The sequence below is a fragment of the Nycticebus coucang genome, chromosome X (genome assembly GCF_027406575.1).
Source record: "Nycticebus coucang isolate mNycCou1 chromosome X, mNycCou1.pri, whole genome shotgun sequence".
NCBI classification, from domain to species: Eukaryota; Metazoa; Chordata; class Mammalia; order Primates; family Lorisidae; genus Nycticebus; species Nycticebus coucang.
Genome location: NC_069804.1, coordinates 128,793,747 through 128,814,126, shown reverse-complemented (window position 1 = coordinate 128,814,126; position 20,380 = coordinate 128,793,747). Strand labels below are relative to the sequence as shown.

At 41.6% G+C, this 20,380-nt stretch overlaps 1 protein-coding gene across 2 annotated transcripts in view; it reads right to left on the bottom strand.

Annotated features, from left to right (window-relative positions):
* TRPC5 (transient receptor potential cation channel subfamily C member 5) overlaps positions 1–20,380 on the bottom strand; it is a 388,947-nt gene that overhangs the window by 95,513 nt on the left and 273,054 nt on the right. For both annotated transcript variants that reach the window (XM_053579726.1, XM_053579725.1), the window contains 2 exons: positions 3,012–3,348; positions 1,390–1,529 (listed from right to left, as the gene is read on the bottom strand). In XM_053579726.1, the coding sequence (XP_053435701.1) occupies positions 1,390–1,529; positions 3,012–3,348 (477 nt within the window). The remainder of the gene's footprint in view (positions 1–1,389; positions 1,530–3,011; positions 3,349–20,380) is intronic.

Here is a 20,380-nt window from a genome sequence, read left to right as displayed (position 1 = left end):
CATGACTGCATTCAATATTCATGCTCTACATAACTCCCAAGGTCTTCAAATTTATGCAATATGCATATTAGGGATATAAAAATAAGCTAAGTTGTAGGAGATTTGGGGGATAGCCATATTTCCATTCTGAAACTCCTCAATGTGGAATTTAGTGCCAAAAATCATGACTGACTAGGCAATCTTGGATACTGAATTGTCAGCTTTTCCTCATAGAAAAGTTCAACTTGGGGTAGAAGGAGTGCAGCCATACCATTATTTAATAAGCACCAGACCTAAATTCAGAGCCTGTGATTACTCAAAGTGGGGTGTCAGACATGAACCTATTTTCAGGATAATTGAAGTTGCATACTGTGTGGAAAAAGCATTAGTGTGGTAGTGGTGGTGGTTGCAAACATTATCTGAACTGGTAGAGAGGTTAGCTTGAGTGACATTCAAAAAGCTAGCTTCATAACTGCCTGAATGATTGTCCTGATAGTGATGAAGGAGGCAGAGGTTGTTAAAAAAAAGTCTGTATTGTCTCGGCGCCTTTAGTACAGTGGTTACAGTGCTAGTTACACCGAGGGTGGCGGGTTCCAACCCAGCCGGGGCCAGCTAAACAACTGCAACAAAAAAATAGCCGGGCGTTGTGGCGGGCACCTGTAGTCCCAGCTACTTGGGAGGCTGAGGCAAGAGAATCTCTTAAGCCCAAGAGTTTGAGATTGCTGTGAGCTGTGACGTTACAGCCCTCTACCAAGGGCCACATAGTGAGACTCTGTCTGTACAAAAAAAAAAAAAAAAAAGTCTGTATCTCCTGCAGTGAAGATTCTGGGGTTCTACCCATCATATAAAGAACAGCTGAGGGAAGAGGTAATGTTTAGTTTTGAGAAAAGATGATTCAGCAGGTTAGAGAGAGATGACTTCATATTGGAAGCACTGTTAGAAGAAGAAACAGCCTTGTTCTGTATGATCCCACAGGGACAATGGGGGAGAATAATATTAGACAAATATAAACTAGCTCTTTTAAATGAAATGCCAAGAGTTAAGAGAAGGTTTTCAGGATATTGACAGGAATTCATTGACTTTCCTGTCCCTGTCCTGTGCAAGCATCATTGGGCTATTCTCTTGGCATGGACATTGTGGAGAGGATTTAAACACTGAAAGCTGAAAGTCCTTTTACTCCCCAAAGCTTCAGAAGCTTATGATTCATTTCAAATTGTTCCTTTCTGCACTTTCTTTGCTTAGGTGGATACTGCTTTCAAACCATTGAAAGAATGTCTTTCTGTAAGGTACTTCCCCATATGGATTGGACTGTCATCATTACTTTTCCCCTAAACTCTTTATACTCTCAGGGCAAAAGCTTAATGTAACCAAAATCATTGCTTTAGAAAAATGGCAGACTTTCTGATTTACCTTGACATAGGCCACAATCTTCAAGGAAATAGTTGCCAGGTAGAGGGAGTTCATTGCAAAATCCATCAGGTTCCACCAATCATGGATGTACTCAGTAAATCCACCATCCCACATTTCCTTAATCTCCCCCCAAATGAAACCTGAAGAATGGAGGCAAAGAGTTTATTTCTACATAGGGTCAGTTATGGTCATCCTCGTAGGATTCCCCCCTCCAAGTGAATAAAAATAAAATTAATAAATGAATTGGGGTCAGTGGAGTGAAGCCCTGAGAGATAGCAGTAATCGTTTTATCTCTCTTCCTTTCCTATATCACCTCACAGTTTTGAATGTGCCAAGCCTGGTAGAATTTTCCTGAAGATTCCCATATGTTATAGTTTTCTGGGTACTGTCGCTGGAGTGCTCTTGCTATTTTGGGTGACCGGTTATACTTTCTTCCCATTTTGACGAGGGAATAATCTCATCAATGAGTTAATTAGATTCATATTATCCCATTGTCCTTAGTTTCCATTAGGTATGGGAACGAAAACTTCTCAAAGAGTTTTGAGATGAGCAAGCGTGGATCAAATTACCAGATGTTGGGGTAAAGCCAGGCAGTAGGGCTTAAAATAATTTAGGATACTCCTTTCTTTTTTCTCCTCTCCTTGCGTGAGGGGTTTATGGAATTTTACCTGATGACATAGATGTTTCTTTAGCCTTGGAATGTGGAAAACAGTAAAAGCTGTAGCTGTAGTCAGCGCAGTGCTTTCTTAGACTTCAAAGTACAGGTGAAAATGCAGATCCAGGGTGGGACCTGAGTTTTATGTGTGGAACAAGCCCCCACGTGATGCTGATATTACTGATTTGGGGACCACAGTTTGAGGATGACCACTTCTTGTAAGGTTCAGTGCAATCTAATTATGCCTAAAGACTACCCGTAGCACTGCTTTTACCAAGATGTGTGTGAACTTCCAGGTTTTCCTCCTGATTGTGGAGTCTGTGTCCAGATAGGATGTGGCCCTGAATAATTACTGAGATTGTGTGAAGTAGCCGTGAGAAGGCAGCAGATCCATGTGCCCCCTGGTTATGGGAAAGAGTATTTGAATAAGCTGATAAATGCTTGCTCTTCCTAGTTTACCTGAGGCCCATTCTGACTGATACTTGGCTTTCCCTCTAAACTAGGGGTCCTCAAACTACAGCCTGCAGGCCACATGAGGTGGTGTGATTGTATTTGTTCCCGTTTTGTTTTTTTTACTTCAAAATAAGATATGTGCAGTGTGCATAGGAATTTGTTCATAGTTTTTTTTTTTTTTAAACTATAGTCCGGCCCTCCAACGGTCTGAGGGACAGTGAACTGGTCCTGTTTAAAAAGTTTGAGGACCCCTGCAACTGACACACATCTTCTCTGCCCTTGAAGATACTAGGTTAGCAGAAGAGAACCCGGGGTCTCACCATGAACCATGCAATATTGAGTGATCAGAGCTTGGGAAAGAAGGAACCACATTTCTCATACTCCTAACAAAGGATTACCCACTGCATAGTGGGGAGGTGTCCTAGTTCAGAGCCACTGCTACTGCCTGTCCTAATAGTTCCTTAGGCAGGACCAGCAGGCAGTCTGGCCATAGTTCCTTGTTCCTTTGACTCACCTAGAACCCAAGGCAGTATCATCCATTCCACAACAGTTGGGGGAGGCCCCTGTACATGGAGGTCTGTCCTGACAATGTGCTGAGAAGCCAGGAGAAGCATGAAGAGGAAGGTCAAATAGGATGCTGTGTGGCAGATAAACTTGATAAAGGGTTTCTTGATGAACAGCCCAAGGTTGCTCCTGGGTGAGATCAGATAGGCTATAGACAGCATGGGAAACAGGAACCCAATGGTCATGCAGGTCAGAAGCTTGACTACCCAGTGTTTCCGCCGCCATCCGGGGAAGCCGTCATACCACAGGGTGGCAAGCAACTGTTGGCAGTTGGGCTGAGCAACAAACTGGGAAAAGAAGAGAACAAGTTATAGGTATCTGGAATGTGTAGGAGGAAGTCTGCCTTCCTAATACCTCTCCTAGCTTGCCTTCGGCTCTGGCAATCCTCGTAAGAGGCCTCTTTTCCAGATTCCCATGAATTAGTCCAAGCCCAGAGACAGTGCTACTTGGCAAGCCATGAGACTAGTTTTTTTTTTTTTTTTGAGAGGGTGGTTCATTATTTGGGAGGTACGTTACTAATTTCATATATTTAAAAAAAAATCACCCTTCAGTTTATGCTCTGATATGCCTTCTTCCCCCTCCCATTCTGTTAGAGCAGTGGATCCCCAAACCTGGCCCTACATTGGAATCATACAGGGAATGTTAACGAATCCAGATCCCCAGGTCTCACCACAGATCGGCTAATCTGGGATGGGCGTGGGGGCATAGAGCCTGGGAATTTTTACAAATTCTCCTGGGAATATATATATATATATGTCAAAAAACATGATTTTTATATATATATGTATGCATATATATATATATATGTTTTTTGAGGCATCCTATCCTTGTCGCCCCCGGTAGAGTGCTATGGCGTCATAGCTCACAGCAACCTCAGATTCCTGGCCTCCAGCCATTCTCTTGCCTCAGTCTCCCAAGTAGCTGGGATTATAGGTGCCCACCACAATGCCTAGTTATTTTTAGAGACAGGGTCTCGCTCTGACTCAGGCTGGTCTCCAACTTGTAAGCTCAGGCGATTCTGCCCTCCTTGGCTTCTGAGAGTGCTGGGAATATGCTTCTTAAAAGAATCATAGGGATATTTCATTTCAAATTGATTTATGTCTACTCATTCACCTACAGTACGTGAGGTCATCATCATTGTGCACTGTTTGGGCAAACACAGACTGGCAGGGAATAAGCCTGTATCTGTGACTGTGGTTTGAAATGAAAATGAATTCCCTTTTCAATTTTGTTTTTTCCCATTTTGTTTTGAGCACTTCTTGGTTAGCTTGTAATGAGTCAGGTTGCTACTTTGCCATCTATTTAACACCCTCTCTAGTCTAGACATGCAAAAGAGGAAAAAACCTTGGTGGGGAACATTAGAATATTGTATACCAACCCAGTTGGGATTTTACTTAAAGACAATCTACAAAGCGTTAGTGATTAATAATTAAATATTCATCAGCATTGCAAAATCACCCTCCAGCTGCTACTTCCTGGTAAGAGACTCAATAGGGAGCTTAATTGTCAACCATGATTTTAAATACTGCCCACATTTCCTTCCCCCAGCTTCCCATGGGACAGGTTAAACAGAGCAGCGCCATATAGCTTACTAGTACAAAGGAAATAAACCTCTTCCATCATTTACACAACACCTAAGGTAAACTAGCCCACCTTTACTACTGTTAGTATATCTTTGAAGATCACTTGTTTCCCAGCATGATCACGCTTTGCCTCCTTGAGCATATGGCTGGACTACATCTCCCAGTCTGCCTTGCTGTGAGATGTGGTCACATGACTAAGTTCTCACGTATAGAACGTGAGAAGAAAAATGATGCTGTTCCCAGGGCTGGCCTATAGCAATCTCCCATGTGTGCTCCTCACGTTCTCTCCCCTTTCTGGCTGACTAGGATGTGATAATCCAAGGTGACCACGGCCCCCAGTAACTATGCGAGAGTTACGCTGCTGATAAGGAATAACTGTTTTGGACTGTTACATGACTAAGAAAGTTCTTCTGTGTTCGAGTGATTATATATTTGGGGATCTGGCCTATCCTAAAGCAGTTTGGTATTCCAAAACTACCAAAAATAAGCTCAAAAAAATTTTTTTGGGTGGTGTCTGTGGCTCGGTGGGTAGGGCACTGGCCCCATATACCGAGGGTGGCGGGTTCGAGCCCAGCCCTGGCCAAACTGCAATAAAAAAAAAAAAAAAAAAGCCGGGCGTTGTGGCGGGCGCCTGTAGTCCCAGTTCCTTGGGAGGCTGAGGCAAGAGAATCTCTTAAGCCCAGGAGTTGGAGGTTGCTGTGAGCTGTGACGCCACGGCACTCTACCAAAGGTGATAAAGTGAGACTGTCTCTAAAAAAGAAACAAAATTTATCCTGTGATTTCATTTCCTCCAAAAATGTTCATGATCCCCATTGTGTCCTCATGTTTCTTTTCCACACATTCATACACAAAAAGGCAAAATCCAATAGCTCCTTTCTACTCTTCTTGCCATTATAGCTTATGCCAAAAAGGCTAGGATGTAAAAGTCCAAGAAAATACAGAAAAGTTGAAGGGTAAAGCAAGATTTTCAGATGCAGTGGAAAAACCACTGTAATCTCATAGCCTCACAAGGAGTCAGATGCATAAAAAGTTATTATACAAAAGGATTGTAAGGGTAGCAAAAAGATATGAACAAGGCATAATGTGAATACAAAAGGGAGCAAATCTGAACTCAGCAGAGGCTTCCCGGAGGAGGTGATACCTGCGTGGAGCATTATAAGATGTGCGGCTTGGGAAGCCGAGGCTGGAGAATCACTTGAGTTCAGGAATTTGAGACCAGCCTGAGCAAGAGTGAGACCTCATCTCTATAAAAAATTAGGGGGGTCTGCACCTGTAGTCCCAGCTACTTGGGAGGCTGAGGCAGGAAGATTGCTTGAGCCTAGGAGTCTGAGGTTGCCCTGAGCTAGGCTGATGCCAAGGCACGCTAGCCTGGGGCAACAGAGTGAGACTCTGTCTCAAAAAAAAAAAAGAAAGAAAGAAAAGAAAAGAAAGAAAAAGAAGGAGTGTATAAAAGAAAGGTATAAAAAGCAAAGTTTTGCTTTTGGTTTCTATTTGCTTCCACTTTCTATTTGACCCCTACCTTGGTTGAACTTTCTAGCTCTGCTCAGTAATCAAACCAGGTCAGCTGGGCAGACACATTCATGTGTGAGTTTTTTCCTTCATCCATTACTGTAACATATTATGTCCACTGATTCTGTTGTGTTGAACCACCTTCACATTCTTGGGATAAATTTCATTTGGTTATGGAGTTTAATTCTTTCCATACGTTGCTGGATTCAGATTGCTTTCTTTTTGGCCTGTTGTTTGCACCTACTTTTATTTATTGCCTGAGGCAACCTTGATGTCAAACAACTGTTGCCGATTTTTTTTCAAGAAATGCCCCAGGGAAAGGGCTACTGGTACTGAGTCAGATAAAATAAAGACAAGCCCCCCCCCCTTGTCTATGGGGTTTTTTTAGAAAGTTCCCTGACGTGTGGTATACTGACAATTCTCTGGGGGTGGGTTATTCTGCTCCCCTCTAGTGGGTGCCAGACTGCTGCTTTTTGCAGCCACTGTGACTGCAAAGACTGTTGGTTTTCTTTCTTCTTTTTTTTTTTTGAGACAGTCTGACTGTGTCGCCCTAGGTAGAGTGCCACGGCGTCACAGCTCACAGCTCACAGCAACGCAAAACACTGTGGGCTTAAGCAGTTCTCTTGCCTCAGCCTCCCAAGTAGCTGGGACTACAGGTATCCGCCACAACGCCCGGCTAGTTTTTGACTGTAGTTGTCGTTGTTTGGCAGGCCCGGGCTGGATTTGGACCCGCCAGCTCTGGTGTATGTGGCTGGTGCCCTAGCCGCTGAGCTACAGGCACTGAGCCAGACTGTTGGTTTTCAATGCTATAGTAGAGCTGGGTAAAGGAAGATAGGAATAAAACAAGTTAAATTACCACAAAACTTGCTGATCTTACCTAATTCAAACCACTAAATGATGTGGGCATTTCAGTCACCATGGCAAGGCCAATGGGAAAGAAAGGATGCTGGAGGTTTATTTTTACTTATTTATTTTTGAGACAGTTTCACTTTGCCACCCTGGGTAGAGTGCCATGGTGTCATAGCTCACTGCAACCTCAAATTCTTGGGCTCAAGCGATTCTCTTGCCTCAGCCTCCCAAGTAGCTGGGACTACAGGCAACCCCACAATGCCCAGCTATTTTTAGAGATGGGGTCTCACTCTTGCTCATGCTGGTCTCACCTGAGCTCAGGAGATCCACCTGCCTCAGCCTCCCAGACTGGCGTGAGCACCGGGCCCACGGTGCTGGAGCTTTAAACAGCAGGTTTGAGGTCCGGCAAGGATTGGCTGTCCAACCGCATAACTTCCAGGGAGGCCCTACAAGCCACACCGGGGATACCCTGACCGGAGGCTTTCAGTTGACACACCCCTCCTGAGTGTGCGGGACAACCAGGATGAAATAAAGAGTACATGCCACGTTAGCGTTTCAGAGTTTATTGAAAGACACAAAAAAGCTCTACAAAAGTTAAGACAAAGCTTAACAGTAGAGGGGTGGCTGAAAGAACTCACCACCCTCTGTTCAAATCTTTATTTCTTATATCCCCAAAGCTATCTTTTTCTTCTAGTGGGGTATTCTTTATTAATTTGCATAGTCCCAGCAACCCCCTTTCCACCCCACTGTAAATCCTTCAAAGCTGGTATTCCTGGGAAGCATCCGAGTCTCCTACTCTGGTGCAAGATCAATACCTGTTGTGGATTCTAAAATCAGTCTCAACATCATTCACTCTGCAGGAAAGATGACATGCCCCACTTTCTCACATGGTCCCCTCTCACAGCCAGCATGGGAGCCCTCTGGTTCCTCTGGTTCTCTCTGCCTTTAGATAAGTTCATTCCTGTGTTAATCTTCTAGGGTTTTGTTTTGTTGATTTCTAACTGTTTACCTCTGGGCTGCTTCCTGTTTTTCAGTGTCCCTCTGAATAATAGGGGCTGCTTTTTGCTTTTCAAAGACCCCCTTCAGGAACATACTGAAAAATTCAGCTTTTTCCTTGCCTCAGATAATACCAAAGATGGATTATCAGAGAAGGCCGTTTTACTTGAATAAATGCTCCTCTGAGTGTTGTAAATTTTGGTTAATTTCCACAGTTGTGAAACAGTTGATTTTGAAAAATTTTCCAATGTCTTTTTGCTTTTCTGGAAGAGCGTTTTTCAGAAGTTCTGACTTTGCCATTTTGAAAGTGCTTACCCTCATGACTTTTTAAATTTTCATGGGAAGTGATGTTTTATTTGCATGTGGGTTAGTGTGAATGATAGTCTTTTTTTTTTTTTTTTTTTGAGACAGAGTCTCTCTTTGTTGCCCTTGGTAGCGTACACTGGCATCCTCAAACTCTTGGGCTCAAGCAATCCTCCTGCCTTAGCCTCCCAAGTAACTGGGAGTACTGTCCACCACAGCGCCAGGCAATTTTTTTTTGTTTTAATTTTAGAGACAGGGTCTTGCTCTTTCTCAAGCTGCTCTTGAACTCTTGAGTTCAGGTAATCCACCTGCCTTGGCCTCCCAGAGTGCTAGGATTATAGGCGTGAGCCACAGTGCCTGGCCAATGATAGAGTTCTTACCCTATTCCCCTCCTCAGGGACTTTAAAACATATTCTTCTTAGCAAAGTATCTCGGGAGTGGAAGAAAAAGTATCCAATGTACTCAGCTCTACTATGAAGCTAAATTATAGCTTTCACATGAAGACTATAACCCAACTATAGCACAAAAATATGGGGAAAGGGCCAAGGGAGGGGAAAGGAGGGGGGAGGTTTTGGTGGAGGGAGGGTAATGAGTGGGGCCACACCTACGGTGCATCTTAGAATGGGTACAGGCGAAACTTACTAAATGCAGAATACGAATGCCTACATACAGTAACTAAGAAAATGCCATGAAGGCTACGTTGAACAGTTTGATGAGAATATTTCAGATTGTATATGAAACCAGCACATTGTACCCCTTGATTGCACTAATGTACACAGCTATGATTTAACAATAAAAATAAATTTAAAAAAATAAAACAAAGTTTGAGGAATATAGGAGCTTCTTAATAGCCAGAAGACTGGATGTTGCTCAAGGACTGGGAACTTGTCTTATTCTCCGTTATATTTTCAAACATTTTGCAAAATGCCTGGTGAAGGTAGTTGCTGAATAAATATGTGTTGAACGGGTGATTAAAGAAATAAATTTGTGCTGTATGAACTTTGGTGGAACACTCTTTTTCCAACATTTTCTTTCCTTAGCATGCATGAAAGGAGTAAAGTCTGGTAGCTGAGACAAGTCTCCTGGGAGTTGTGATTAGGAAGTACTCTTAACATAGGCAAATTAACTACCATATATTGAACTCATATAATGTGCCAGACATTGTAGCGTATTCATCATCTCATAGCAACTCTAAAGGCAGGTATTCTTTTACCCATTTTACAAATGGTGTGTCACATTTCTTGGTGAGTGGTTAGAGGCAGGACTGGATCTCTAGCCTGGGTGACTCCATAGATCAAGCTTTTAAACATTGCATTCTCTGATAATCCATGTTTGGTATAATCTGAGGCATGCAGAAAGCTGAATCTTCCAGTATGTTCCCATTGGCCTTGCCACAGTGATTGAAATGGCTACATCATTTACCGCTTTGGGTTAAAGCATTGAGGTTGCATTGTCATCTGTAGGAGGTGGTAATACATGAAATGATTAACTACCCTTACCAGTTTAGACTGGGTATATCAATCATATTAGCCAGTTAAAGGACCTGCCTGCCAGAAAATTCCAGAAGCAGTGGGGCCTACCCTTGGTCTAGGCTTCTGAGTGGCAGGTAGGAAGGGTGGCAAGAGCAAGGTATAGCTAAGGATATGAGGGAGGCACTGAGGTTCTTAGTTGCCTGATTTAGCCCTAGGCCAGATCTGTATGGAACCATCTTTTCAATCTGTCCAAGTCTTTTCTTCACAAATGTGCTAGGGCCTTCGCTGCAGTTACTGACTTTCTTCCCACTTCATTGCTTCAGTTCTTCAGTACTCCCAGACAAGGCCTGAACATTATTTCATTCTTTCCTTACTGCACAGAACTTTTGGAAAAGCCCTGGGCTTTCTTTCCTTTGACATGAAGGTATGTTTTCAATGGTTTAATGGCTGTTCGCTCGCCTATGATAGGAGTAATGTCAGGTTCTACTGAGCAGAGCCCCCCTCAGAATAGCTTTGATTTCACCTCAGCGGAGTTCTAATTTCATTCATTCAACAAAGAGAATCATCTCTCTAGCCTCTCACCAATCTATTGTGTGCGACTTTTGTTCTTATGGCTATTTAAATTAATCACTCAGCTTTAATGCTCAACTCACATGTTCTACCCAAGGCAGAATAGAATTTGACCTGCTCACTTGAAGGAAAATACAAGATCAACATTATTCAATTTAAGCCTTTCAACAAAGCATTTCCGAGTACCTGCCCTGTGCTCAGCTCTGTGTTGCACCTTGAGGAAGATCACAAGAGAGACCAGCAGTGATTCTGGCCTGAGGGAACTCCTTGGAAGGGCAATCATCCTAACTCATGTGAAACAAGTGCCAGGACAAGAACGTTTGCATTGAGATGTCTGCACAACTGCACAAACGGTACAGGTGATTAGCATGGCAGGTTCCCAGGTGGTTGGCATTCACAGACCAGTGAAGGCTATTCTCCAAATCTAGGGAGATTATTTTGTCCCTTTGGAAAAAAAAAAAAAAACACCCACGCCCCTTCGATTGGCTATTAGTACCATTTTATAAAAGAATGGGAGAAATAAAAGGCAGTCATTCAATCGTCATCCATTTAGTTTTAGGAAAAAAGCTCACTGCTTTGTCATGAGGCACCATACTTTGGGAACTTAGGGCATTCAGGGCTGAAAAAAATCAGCAGGCATTGAAGTCCTAAGGAAAGACTATAGAGAATCATAAAATCAGAAGGTCACTTCCTTCTGGAAGCCTTCCCTGATTGCTCTAGCCAGAGATGACCTCTCCCTTCTCCTTGAGCCCGTATCACTTTGATTCTTCCTTGGGGTACCTCTCTGAGCCTGCCTAATGTTACACTAACTTCTCAATTTTCTATTCTTTCTTTCTTTTTTTTTCCTAGTCAAGTGAAGCAGTGGGAGTAGACAATTTTATTTTTTTCTTTTGGAGCCAGGGTCTCCCTCCATCTCCCTGGCTAGAGCACAGTGGCCTCATTGTACCTCTCTGCACATAACCCACACAGAACTCTTTTTCCCCAAACTCTTTCTGAGAAGTGGTTCTGTTTTTGCCTTGCAATCTATGTGCCCTTAAGGCATTCTGTAGAACTAGTCATAATAGTCACAGATAAAATGTACACAGAACTTCCACTTCCTGTGTTTTAGATACCTTTAAAAGCACTTTAGGATGGTGCCTGTGGCTCAGAGGAGTGGGGCGCCGGCCCCATATGCCGGAGGTGGCGGGTTCAAGCCCAGCCCCTGCCAAAAACGGCAAAAAAAAAAAAAAAAAAAGCGGAGGCGGAGCAAGATGGCAGCCGAGTAACAGGTTCCTTGCATCTGGGCACCGTGAGTCTGGGGATATAGGACTCCAGGCATCTCTGGCTGGTGGGATCTGCCTATCATCACCCCTGAGAGGATACAGGGAGTCAGCGAGAGACTTCTGGACCCCAAGAGGAGGACAAAAACAGTGGAAAACCGGCAAGTGGTCGCGTGTGTTCAATCCGTCTAAACCCGCCCACAACTTCCACAGGCACGAGAACTTAAAGAGCAAGAGGAAGTGAAAGGAAAATTAGGGCAAGGAAACAGATAAAAGAAATCACTCATGAGGAAGAATCAGCAGAAAACTCCAGGCAACATGAAGAACCAGTCCAGAACACCCCTCCAAGGGACCATGAGGTAGCTACTGCAGAGGATTCCACCTATACAGAAATGTTAGGAATGACAGAAAGGGAATTTAGAATACACATGTTGAAAACAATGAAAGAAATGATGGAAACAATGAAGGAAACTGCTAATAAAGTGGAAATTAACCAAAGGAAATTCAAAAACAGAATCAAATAAGAGATGAATGATATGAAGAATATAAAAAGGATATAGCAGAGCCGAAGGAAATGAAACAGTCAATCAGGGAACTTAAAGATGCAATGGAAAGTATCAGCAACAGGTTAGACCATGCAGAAGAAAGAATTTCAGAGGTAGAAGACAAAGTTTTTGAGATAACTCAGATAGTAAAAGAGGCAGAAAAGAAGAGAGAGAAAGCAGAACGTTCACTGTCAGAATTATGGGACTTTATGAAGCGTTCCAACATACGAGTTATAGGAATTCCAGAAGGGGAAGAAGAATGCCCCAGAGGAATGGAAGCCATACTAGAGAATATTATAAAAGAAAATTTCCCAAATATCACCAAAGATTCTGACACATTGCTTTCAGAGGGCTATCGGACCCCAGGTCGCCTCAACTCTAACCGAGCTTCTCCAAGACACATTGTGATGAACCTGTCCAAAGTCAAGACAAAAGAAAAGATTCTGCAAGCTGCCAGGAGTAAGCGCCAGTTGACCTACAGGGGCAAATCCATCAGAGTGATGGCAGACTTCTCTAATGAAACTTTCCAAGCAAGAAGACAATGGTATCTACCTTTAATCTACTTAAACAGAACAATTTCCAGCCCAGAATTCTGTACCCTGCTAAGCTAAGCTTAAAAATTGACGGAGAAATCAAATCATTTACGGATATACAAACATTGAGGAAATTCGCCACAACAAGACCAGCTCTACAGGAAATACTTCAACCTGTTCTGCACACTGACCACCACAATGGATCAGCAGCAAAGTAAGAACTCAGAAATTAAAGGACAGAACCTAACCTCCACACTGATGCAAAAGATAAAACTAAGCAATGGACTCTCACAAAATAAGACGAATAGAATGCTACCACACTTATCAATTATCTCAATAAATGTTAATGGCTTGAATTCCCCACTGAAGAGACATAGATTGGTTGACTGGATTAAAAAACACAAGCCATCCATTTGCTGTCTGCAAGAAACACACCTGGCTTCAAAAGACAAATTAAAGCTCCGAGTCAAGGGTTGGAAGACAATTTTTCAGGCAAATGGAATTCAGAAGAAAAGAGGAGTTGCAATCTTATTTTCAGATACATGTGGATTTAAAGCAACTAAAGTCAAAAAAGACAAAGATGGTCACTTTATATTGGTCAAGGGAAAAATACAACAAGAAGACATTTCAATTCTAAATATCTATGCACCCAACTTAAATGCTCCCAGATTCTTTAAACAGACCTTACTCAGTCCGAGCAATATGATATCTGATAATACCATAATAACAGGGGACCTTAACACTCCTCTTACAGAGCTGGACAGATCCTCTAAACAGAAATTAAACAAGGATATAAGAGATTTAAATGAGACCCTAGAACAACTGTGCTTGATAGACGCATATAGAACACTCCATCCCAAAGATAAAGAATATACATTCTTCTCATCACCCCATGGAAAATTCTCCAAAATTGATCATATCCTGGGACACAAAACAAATATCAACAGAATCAAAAGAATTGAAATTTTACCTTGTATCTTCTCAGACCATAAGGCACTAAAGGTGGAACTCAACTCTAACAAAAATGCTCGACCCCACCCAAAGGCATGGAAATTAAACAATCTTCTGTTGAATAACAGATGGGTGCAGGAAGAAATAAAACAGGAAATCATTAACTTCCTTGAGCATAACAACAATGAAGACACAAGCTACCAAAACCTGTGGGATACTGCAAAAGCAGTTTTGAGAGGAAAATTCATCGCTTTAGATGCCTACATTCGAAAAACAGAAAGAGAGCACATCAACAATCTCACAAGAGGTCTTATGGAATTGGAAAAAGAAGAACAATCTAAGCCTAAACTCAGTAGAAGAAAAGAAATATCCAAAATCAAATCAGAGATCAATGAAATTGAAAACAAAAGAATCATTCAGAAAATTAATGAAACAAGGAGTTGGTTTTTTGAAAAAATAAATAAAATAGATAAACCATTGGCCAGACTAACAAGGAATAGAAAAGTAAAATCTCTAGTAACCTCAATCAGAAATGATAAAGGGGAAATAACAACTGATCCCACAGAGATACAAGAGATCATCTCTGAATACTACCAGAAACTCTATGCCCAGAAATTTGACAATGTGAAAGAAATGGATCAATATTTGGAATCACACCCTCTCCCTAGACTCAGCCAGGAAGAAATAGAGCTCCTGAACAGACCAATTTCAAGCACTGAGATCAAAGAAACAATAAAAAATCTTCCAACCAAAAAATGCCCTAATCCAGATGGCTTCACTCCAGAATTCTATCAAACCTTCAAGGAAGAGCTTATTCCTGTACTGCAGAAATTATTCCAAAAAATTGAGGAAGAAGGGATCTTCCCCAACACATTCTATGAAGCAAACATCACCCTGATACCAAAACCAGGAAAAGACCCAAACAAAAAGGAGAATTTCAGACCATCTCACTCATGAACATAGATGCAAAAATTCTCAACAAAATCCTAGCCAATAGATTACAGCTTATCATCAAAAAAGTCATTCATCATGATCAAGTAGGCTTCATCCCAGGGATGCAAGGCTGGTTTAACATACGCAAGTCTATAAACGTTATCCACCATATTAACCGAGGCAAAAATAAAGATCACATGATCCTCTCAATAGATGCAGAAAAAGCATTTGATAAAATCCAGCATCCTTTTCTAATTAGAACACTGAAGAGTATAGGCATAGGTGGCACATTTCTAAAACTGATTGAAGTTATCTATGACAAACCCACAGCCAATATTTTACTGAATAGAGTAAAACTCAAAGCTTTTCCTCTTAGAACTGGAACCAGGCAAGGTTGTCCTCTGTCACCTTTACTATTCAACGTAGTGCTGGAAGTTCTAGCCAATACAATTAGGCAAGACAAGGAAATAAAGGGAATCCAAATGGGAGCAGAGGAGGTCAAACTCTTACCTCTTTGCTGACGACATGATCTTATACTTAGAGAACCCCAAAGACTCAACCACAAGACTCCTAGAAGTCATCAAAAAATACAGTAATGTTTCAGGATATAAAATCAATGTCCACAAGTCAGTAGCCTTTGTGTACACCAATAACAGTCAAGATGAGAAGCTAATTAAGGACACAACTCCCTTCACCATAGTCTCAAAGAAAATGAAATACCTAGAAATATACCTAACGAAGGAGGTGAAGGACCTCTATAAAGAAAACTATGAAATCCTCGGAAAGGAAATAGCAGAGGATATTAACAAATGGAAGAACATACCATGCTCATGGATGGGAAGAATCAACATTGTTAAAATGTCTATACTTCCCAAAGCCATCTACCTATTCAACATTCTTATCAAAATACCAACATCGTACTTTCAAGATTTGGAAAAAATGATTCTGTGTTTTGTATGGAACCGGAAAAAACCCCGTATAGCTAAGGCAGTTCTTAGTAATAAAAATAAAGCTGGGGGCATCAGCATACCAGATTTTAGTCTGTACTACAAAGCCATAGTGGTCAAGACAGCATGGTACTGGCACAAAAACAGAGACATAGACACTTGGAATCGAATTGAAAACCAAGAAATTAAACTAACATTTTACAACCACCTAATCTTTGATAAACCAAACAAGAACATACCTTGGGGGAAAGACTCCCTATTCAATAAATGGTGTTGGGAGAACTGGATGTCTACATGTAAAAGACTGAAACTGGACCCACACCTTTCCCCACTCACAAAAATTGATTCAAGATGGATAAGGGACTTAAACTTAAGGCATGAAACAATAAAAATCCTCCAAGAAAGCTTAGGAAAAACACTGGAAGATATTGGCCTGGGGAAAGACTTCATGAAGAAGACTGCCATGGCAATTGCAACAACAACAAAAATAAACAAATGGGACTTCATTAAACTGAAAAGCTTCTGTACAGCTAAGGAGACAATAACCAAAGCAAAGAGACAACCTACACAATGGGAAAGGATATTTGCATATTTTCAATCAGACAAAAGCTTGATAACTAGGATCTATAGAGAACTCAAATTAATCCACATGAAAAAAGCCAACAATCCCTTATATCAATGGGCAAGAGATATGAATAGAACTTTCTCTAAAGACGACAGACGAATGGCTAACAAACACATGAAAAAATGTTCATCATCTCTATATGTTAGAGAAATGCAAATCAAAACATCCCTGAGATATCATCTAACCCCAGTGAGAATGGCCCACATCACAAAATCTCAAAACTGCAGATGCTGGCATGGATGTGGAGAGAAGGGAACACTTTTACACTGCTGGTGGGACTGCAAACTAACAACCTTTCTGGAAGGAAGTATGGAGAAACCTCAAAGCACTCAAGCTAGACCTCCCATTTGATCCTGCAATCCCATTACTGGGCATCTACCCAGAAGGAAAGAAATCCTTTTATCATAAGGACACTTGTAGTAGACTGTTTATTGCAGCTCAATTTACAATCGCCAAAATGTGGAAACAGCCTAAATGCCCACCAACCCAGGAATGGATTAACAAGCTGTGGTATATGTATACCATGGAATACTATTCAGCCATTAAAAAAAATGGAGACTTTACATCCTTCGTATTAACCTGGATGGACGTGGAAGACATTATTCTTAGTAAAGCATCACAAGAATGGAGAAGCATGAATCCTATGTACTCAATTTTGATATGAGGACAATTAATGACAATTATGTTTCGGGAGGGAAACAGAAAGAGGGAAGGAGGGAGGTGGGTGGGGCCTTGGTGTGTGTCACACTTTATGGGGGCAAGACATGATTGCAAGAGGGACTTTACCCAACAATTGCAATCAGTGTAACCTGGCTTATTGTACCCTCAATGAATCCCCAACAATAAAAAAAAAAAAGCACTTTAAATACATTATTGCCCTTGGTAGAGAGCCATGGCGTCACAGCTCACAGCAACCTCGAACTCTTGGGCTCAAATAATTCTCTTGTCTCAGCCTCCCGAGTAGCTGAGACAACAGGTGACTGCCGCAACACCCAGCTAGTTTTACGAGATGGGGATCTCACACCTGCTCAGGCTGGTCTTGAACCTGTGAGCTCAGGCAGTCCACCTGCCTCGGCCTCCCAGTGTGCTAGGATTACAGATGTGAGCCACCACGCCCAGCCAGAGCCTAGTACTGTTTATATACCTCAAGCTCCTGGGCTCAAGCAATCTGTGTGCCTCAGCCTCCTAAGTAGCTGGGACTATAGGCACCCAGCCAAAATGCCCAGATAATTTCTCTATTTTTAGTAGAGACGGGGTCTTGCTTTTGTTCAGGCTGGTCTTGGACTCCTGACCTCAAGTGATCCACCCTCCTGGGCCTCCCAAGAGTGTTAAGGTTACAGGTTAATGAGCCACTACACCCGGCCTGCTGTCTTATTTTACACTTCTATGTAGAACCCATGAGTCAGCCTTCTTATTAGACAGTAAGCTTCAGAAGGGGAAGAACATTTCTGTATGTGTTATTCCATACCCCAAAGGGCTTTGCAGGCATTTACTCCATTCGTTAAAGAGAGAAAATTCTCCTCTCTCCCGCTCTCCCCGTTAAAATTCAGACTTGGATGTTCAGCTGCCCAGTGGGCATATCCCCTTGGCTGTTAAAACACATTCAGGCACATAACCCACACAGAACTCTTTTCCCTCAAACTCCTCCCCTCTAAGCTGTTCTCTTTTCACCTTGCAATCTGTGTGCTCTTAAGGCATTTCTCTAGTACTAGTCATTATGGTCACAGATAAAATGTATACAGAAGTTCCTATGTTTTAGATATTCTTAAAAGCACTTTAAATATATTTACAAACCAAGAAGGTAGGTACTATTTTATGCCCATTTTACAGATGAGAAAACTGAGGCTCGGGAAAATTATATCATAATAATAACAACAGTTAATATTTGAGGGCCTGCTGAGTGTCAAGAACTGTAGTAAGTGCTCATTTAAGAATAGTGAGCTAGGGTAGACTTACTTGTTATTGACTGAGTCCCCCACTCCTTAAGGAGGCAATGATAAGTGAAGGAACAGAGGATCTAGAAGTGAGAGTGGGCTTTTGAAAAGTAGGCCAGCTGTGAGGCAGAGAAAAAAGGCAGCATCAAGGAGCTGCCAGTGGTTCCATTGGGAATGGAGAATGGTCAGAGAAAACTCATTCTTAACCTCCTCAGTCCACCCTGTTCCCTGCCGTGGAGCTTATCAGCAAGAAAAAAAAATTCGATCAGGATCAAATGAGTCAGTCTCATGTTGAGTCATCTAATTGTTTATTTTCGGATGGTTTTAAATTGTTGGGTGTGTACAAAAAGTGCAATAGGTGAGACTGGAAGAAAGGTCACCTTGACTCATGGTCAACATTTAGGAGGTTTGTAAAGTAGCACAGGGCTGTCATTCTGAGAATTGGCAACCAGTTATCTTTGTGTGTTTCCTAAGAGAAACCGGCTGACTTCAAGCTGGGTGACTTACATCTGTAAACACTTCTTCCTTTAGTTCCTTTGGAAGAGGAAAAAATTTGAAAGGTGAGAATGAGTTGTCCCCCATCTCGGGGGAGAAGGTGAGGATCAGGAAGAAACAATAATTACTGGCTGTGTCAAGATCTGGGCTAAGGGCTTTTCTGGGTAGTTTCGAAAAGTCTGTTGATCTTTTAAGAATTGTCTCCTACACCTGCAGTGAATGGCTGCACGTTTAAATGGATCCAAGTTTCATTGCTTCAGATGTCAGTTCTTCAAAAGATAGTCAGGTTGTAAGGAGTATGTACAGGAAACCCAGCCCTGCAGAAATGACCCAAGATAGAATGAGTTTCATTTGTTTTGTTGTTGCCAGTCAAGCTGGGCTCTTAAAGAGGAGGAAAATGCTCAGAAAGGAAATCAGGGGCAATGCAAAATTTCCTGAAGAAGGAGAGATGTTCAAACACCTTCCTTCTCTCATCAGTGCAGTGTGCTTGCCGAGCTGTGCTTTTGGTAAAGTAGTACAGCGTTGGTGTTGTTTTAACCATTATAGCAGACATTGGAGATTAAGAAATAGGTTTTGGCAAGGGGTTTAGGCACAAATTATTATTGGGAGAGGCCCCTAGACTTTACATTTAGTCACTGTCTACCACAGTTTGTTATTTATGTACTCAGATCACTAATTCATGGTGAATTTTTTTTTTTCAGATTTTACTAATTTTTATTTAATGGTATGATATTAATTACAATTTTTATTTTGTGTTGTAATTGTAATATGTATCTGATTATTTTAGAAAAATGTTACAATGTATATAATAATTGTACTTTTTGAAATTCTATATTTTAATTTTTGACATATTTTTATTTTTTATATTTTGAATACTACTGAATTTTATTTTTTATTTTTATTTATTTTTTATTTATTTTTTTATTGTTGGGGATTAATTGAGGGTAATTCATGGTGAATTTTATGAAAAAAAAGTGAGATGAGTTTCTTACCTAGGGATGACTATGACATTTTGTACTGAACTGGGTCTGTTATTGGCTAGCAGACTTAGTTCCTGAGCTGCGCTACCAGTGGCATTGGTAACACAGGTGTGGACTCTCAAAATAAGTCAACTGGAAACCATACATCTAATTTCAAACTACAGCTAAATCTCACAGATTTGAACTAAATGGAGGCAGGTGAGGCTAGATGCTGGACACTGTTTTAGAACATGTATTTCTTTTAAATAAAATTTCCCACTTGTAAGGGTATACAGTAGTGGGATTAGCTATATGGGGTTTCCTGGCAGATGTTATATTAAGAATTCTGTGTTGGTGGCAATGGGCTGTATGAGCTTCTGCTGCTGAATTAAGTCAAATGCAATAGCTTATTCTAGCCATGAGATGGCAGCAGAGGGTGATGGCTGCTCACTTCCTACTCCAAAGAGGGGAGCCCTGGAAGTAAAGAAGAACCTAGGTTGGAAAGCTTCTCACCAGAGAGGGAGCAAGTACCATAGAGTGCTGGAGCAGTTGAAGAAGAGAGCTTGGAGAGGTGGTCGCTCTTTGAGAGCTGGGTCCCTATGCAGTACCAAACCTAGCGCTGGGAGGATGCTATAGGTCCAGAGGTCACAATCTCTGCTTTGAAACCTTTGGGGACAGATGTATTTTGGAATCCTAAATTTGTCAGATTTTAGGACAGCAATATGCTGTTTATGCCATATAACTTAACACTCCCTGTGAAGTTTGAGGAAGTACCCATAATTAGGGTTGCCAAATTTATTGAATAAAAATACAGGATGCCCAGTTAAATTTGAATTTCAGCTAAACAACCAATAAT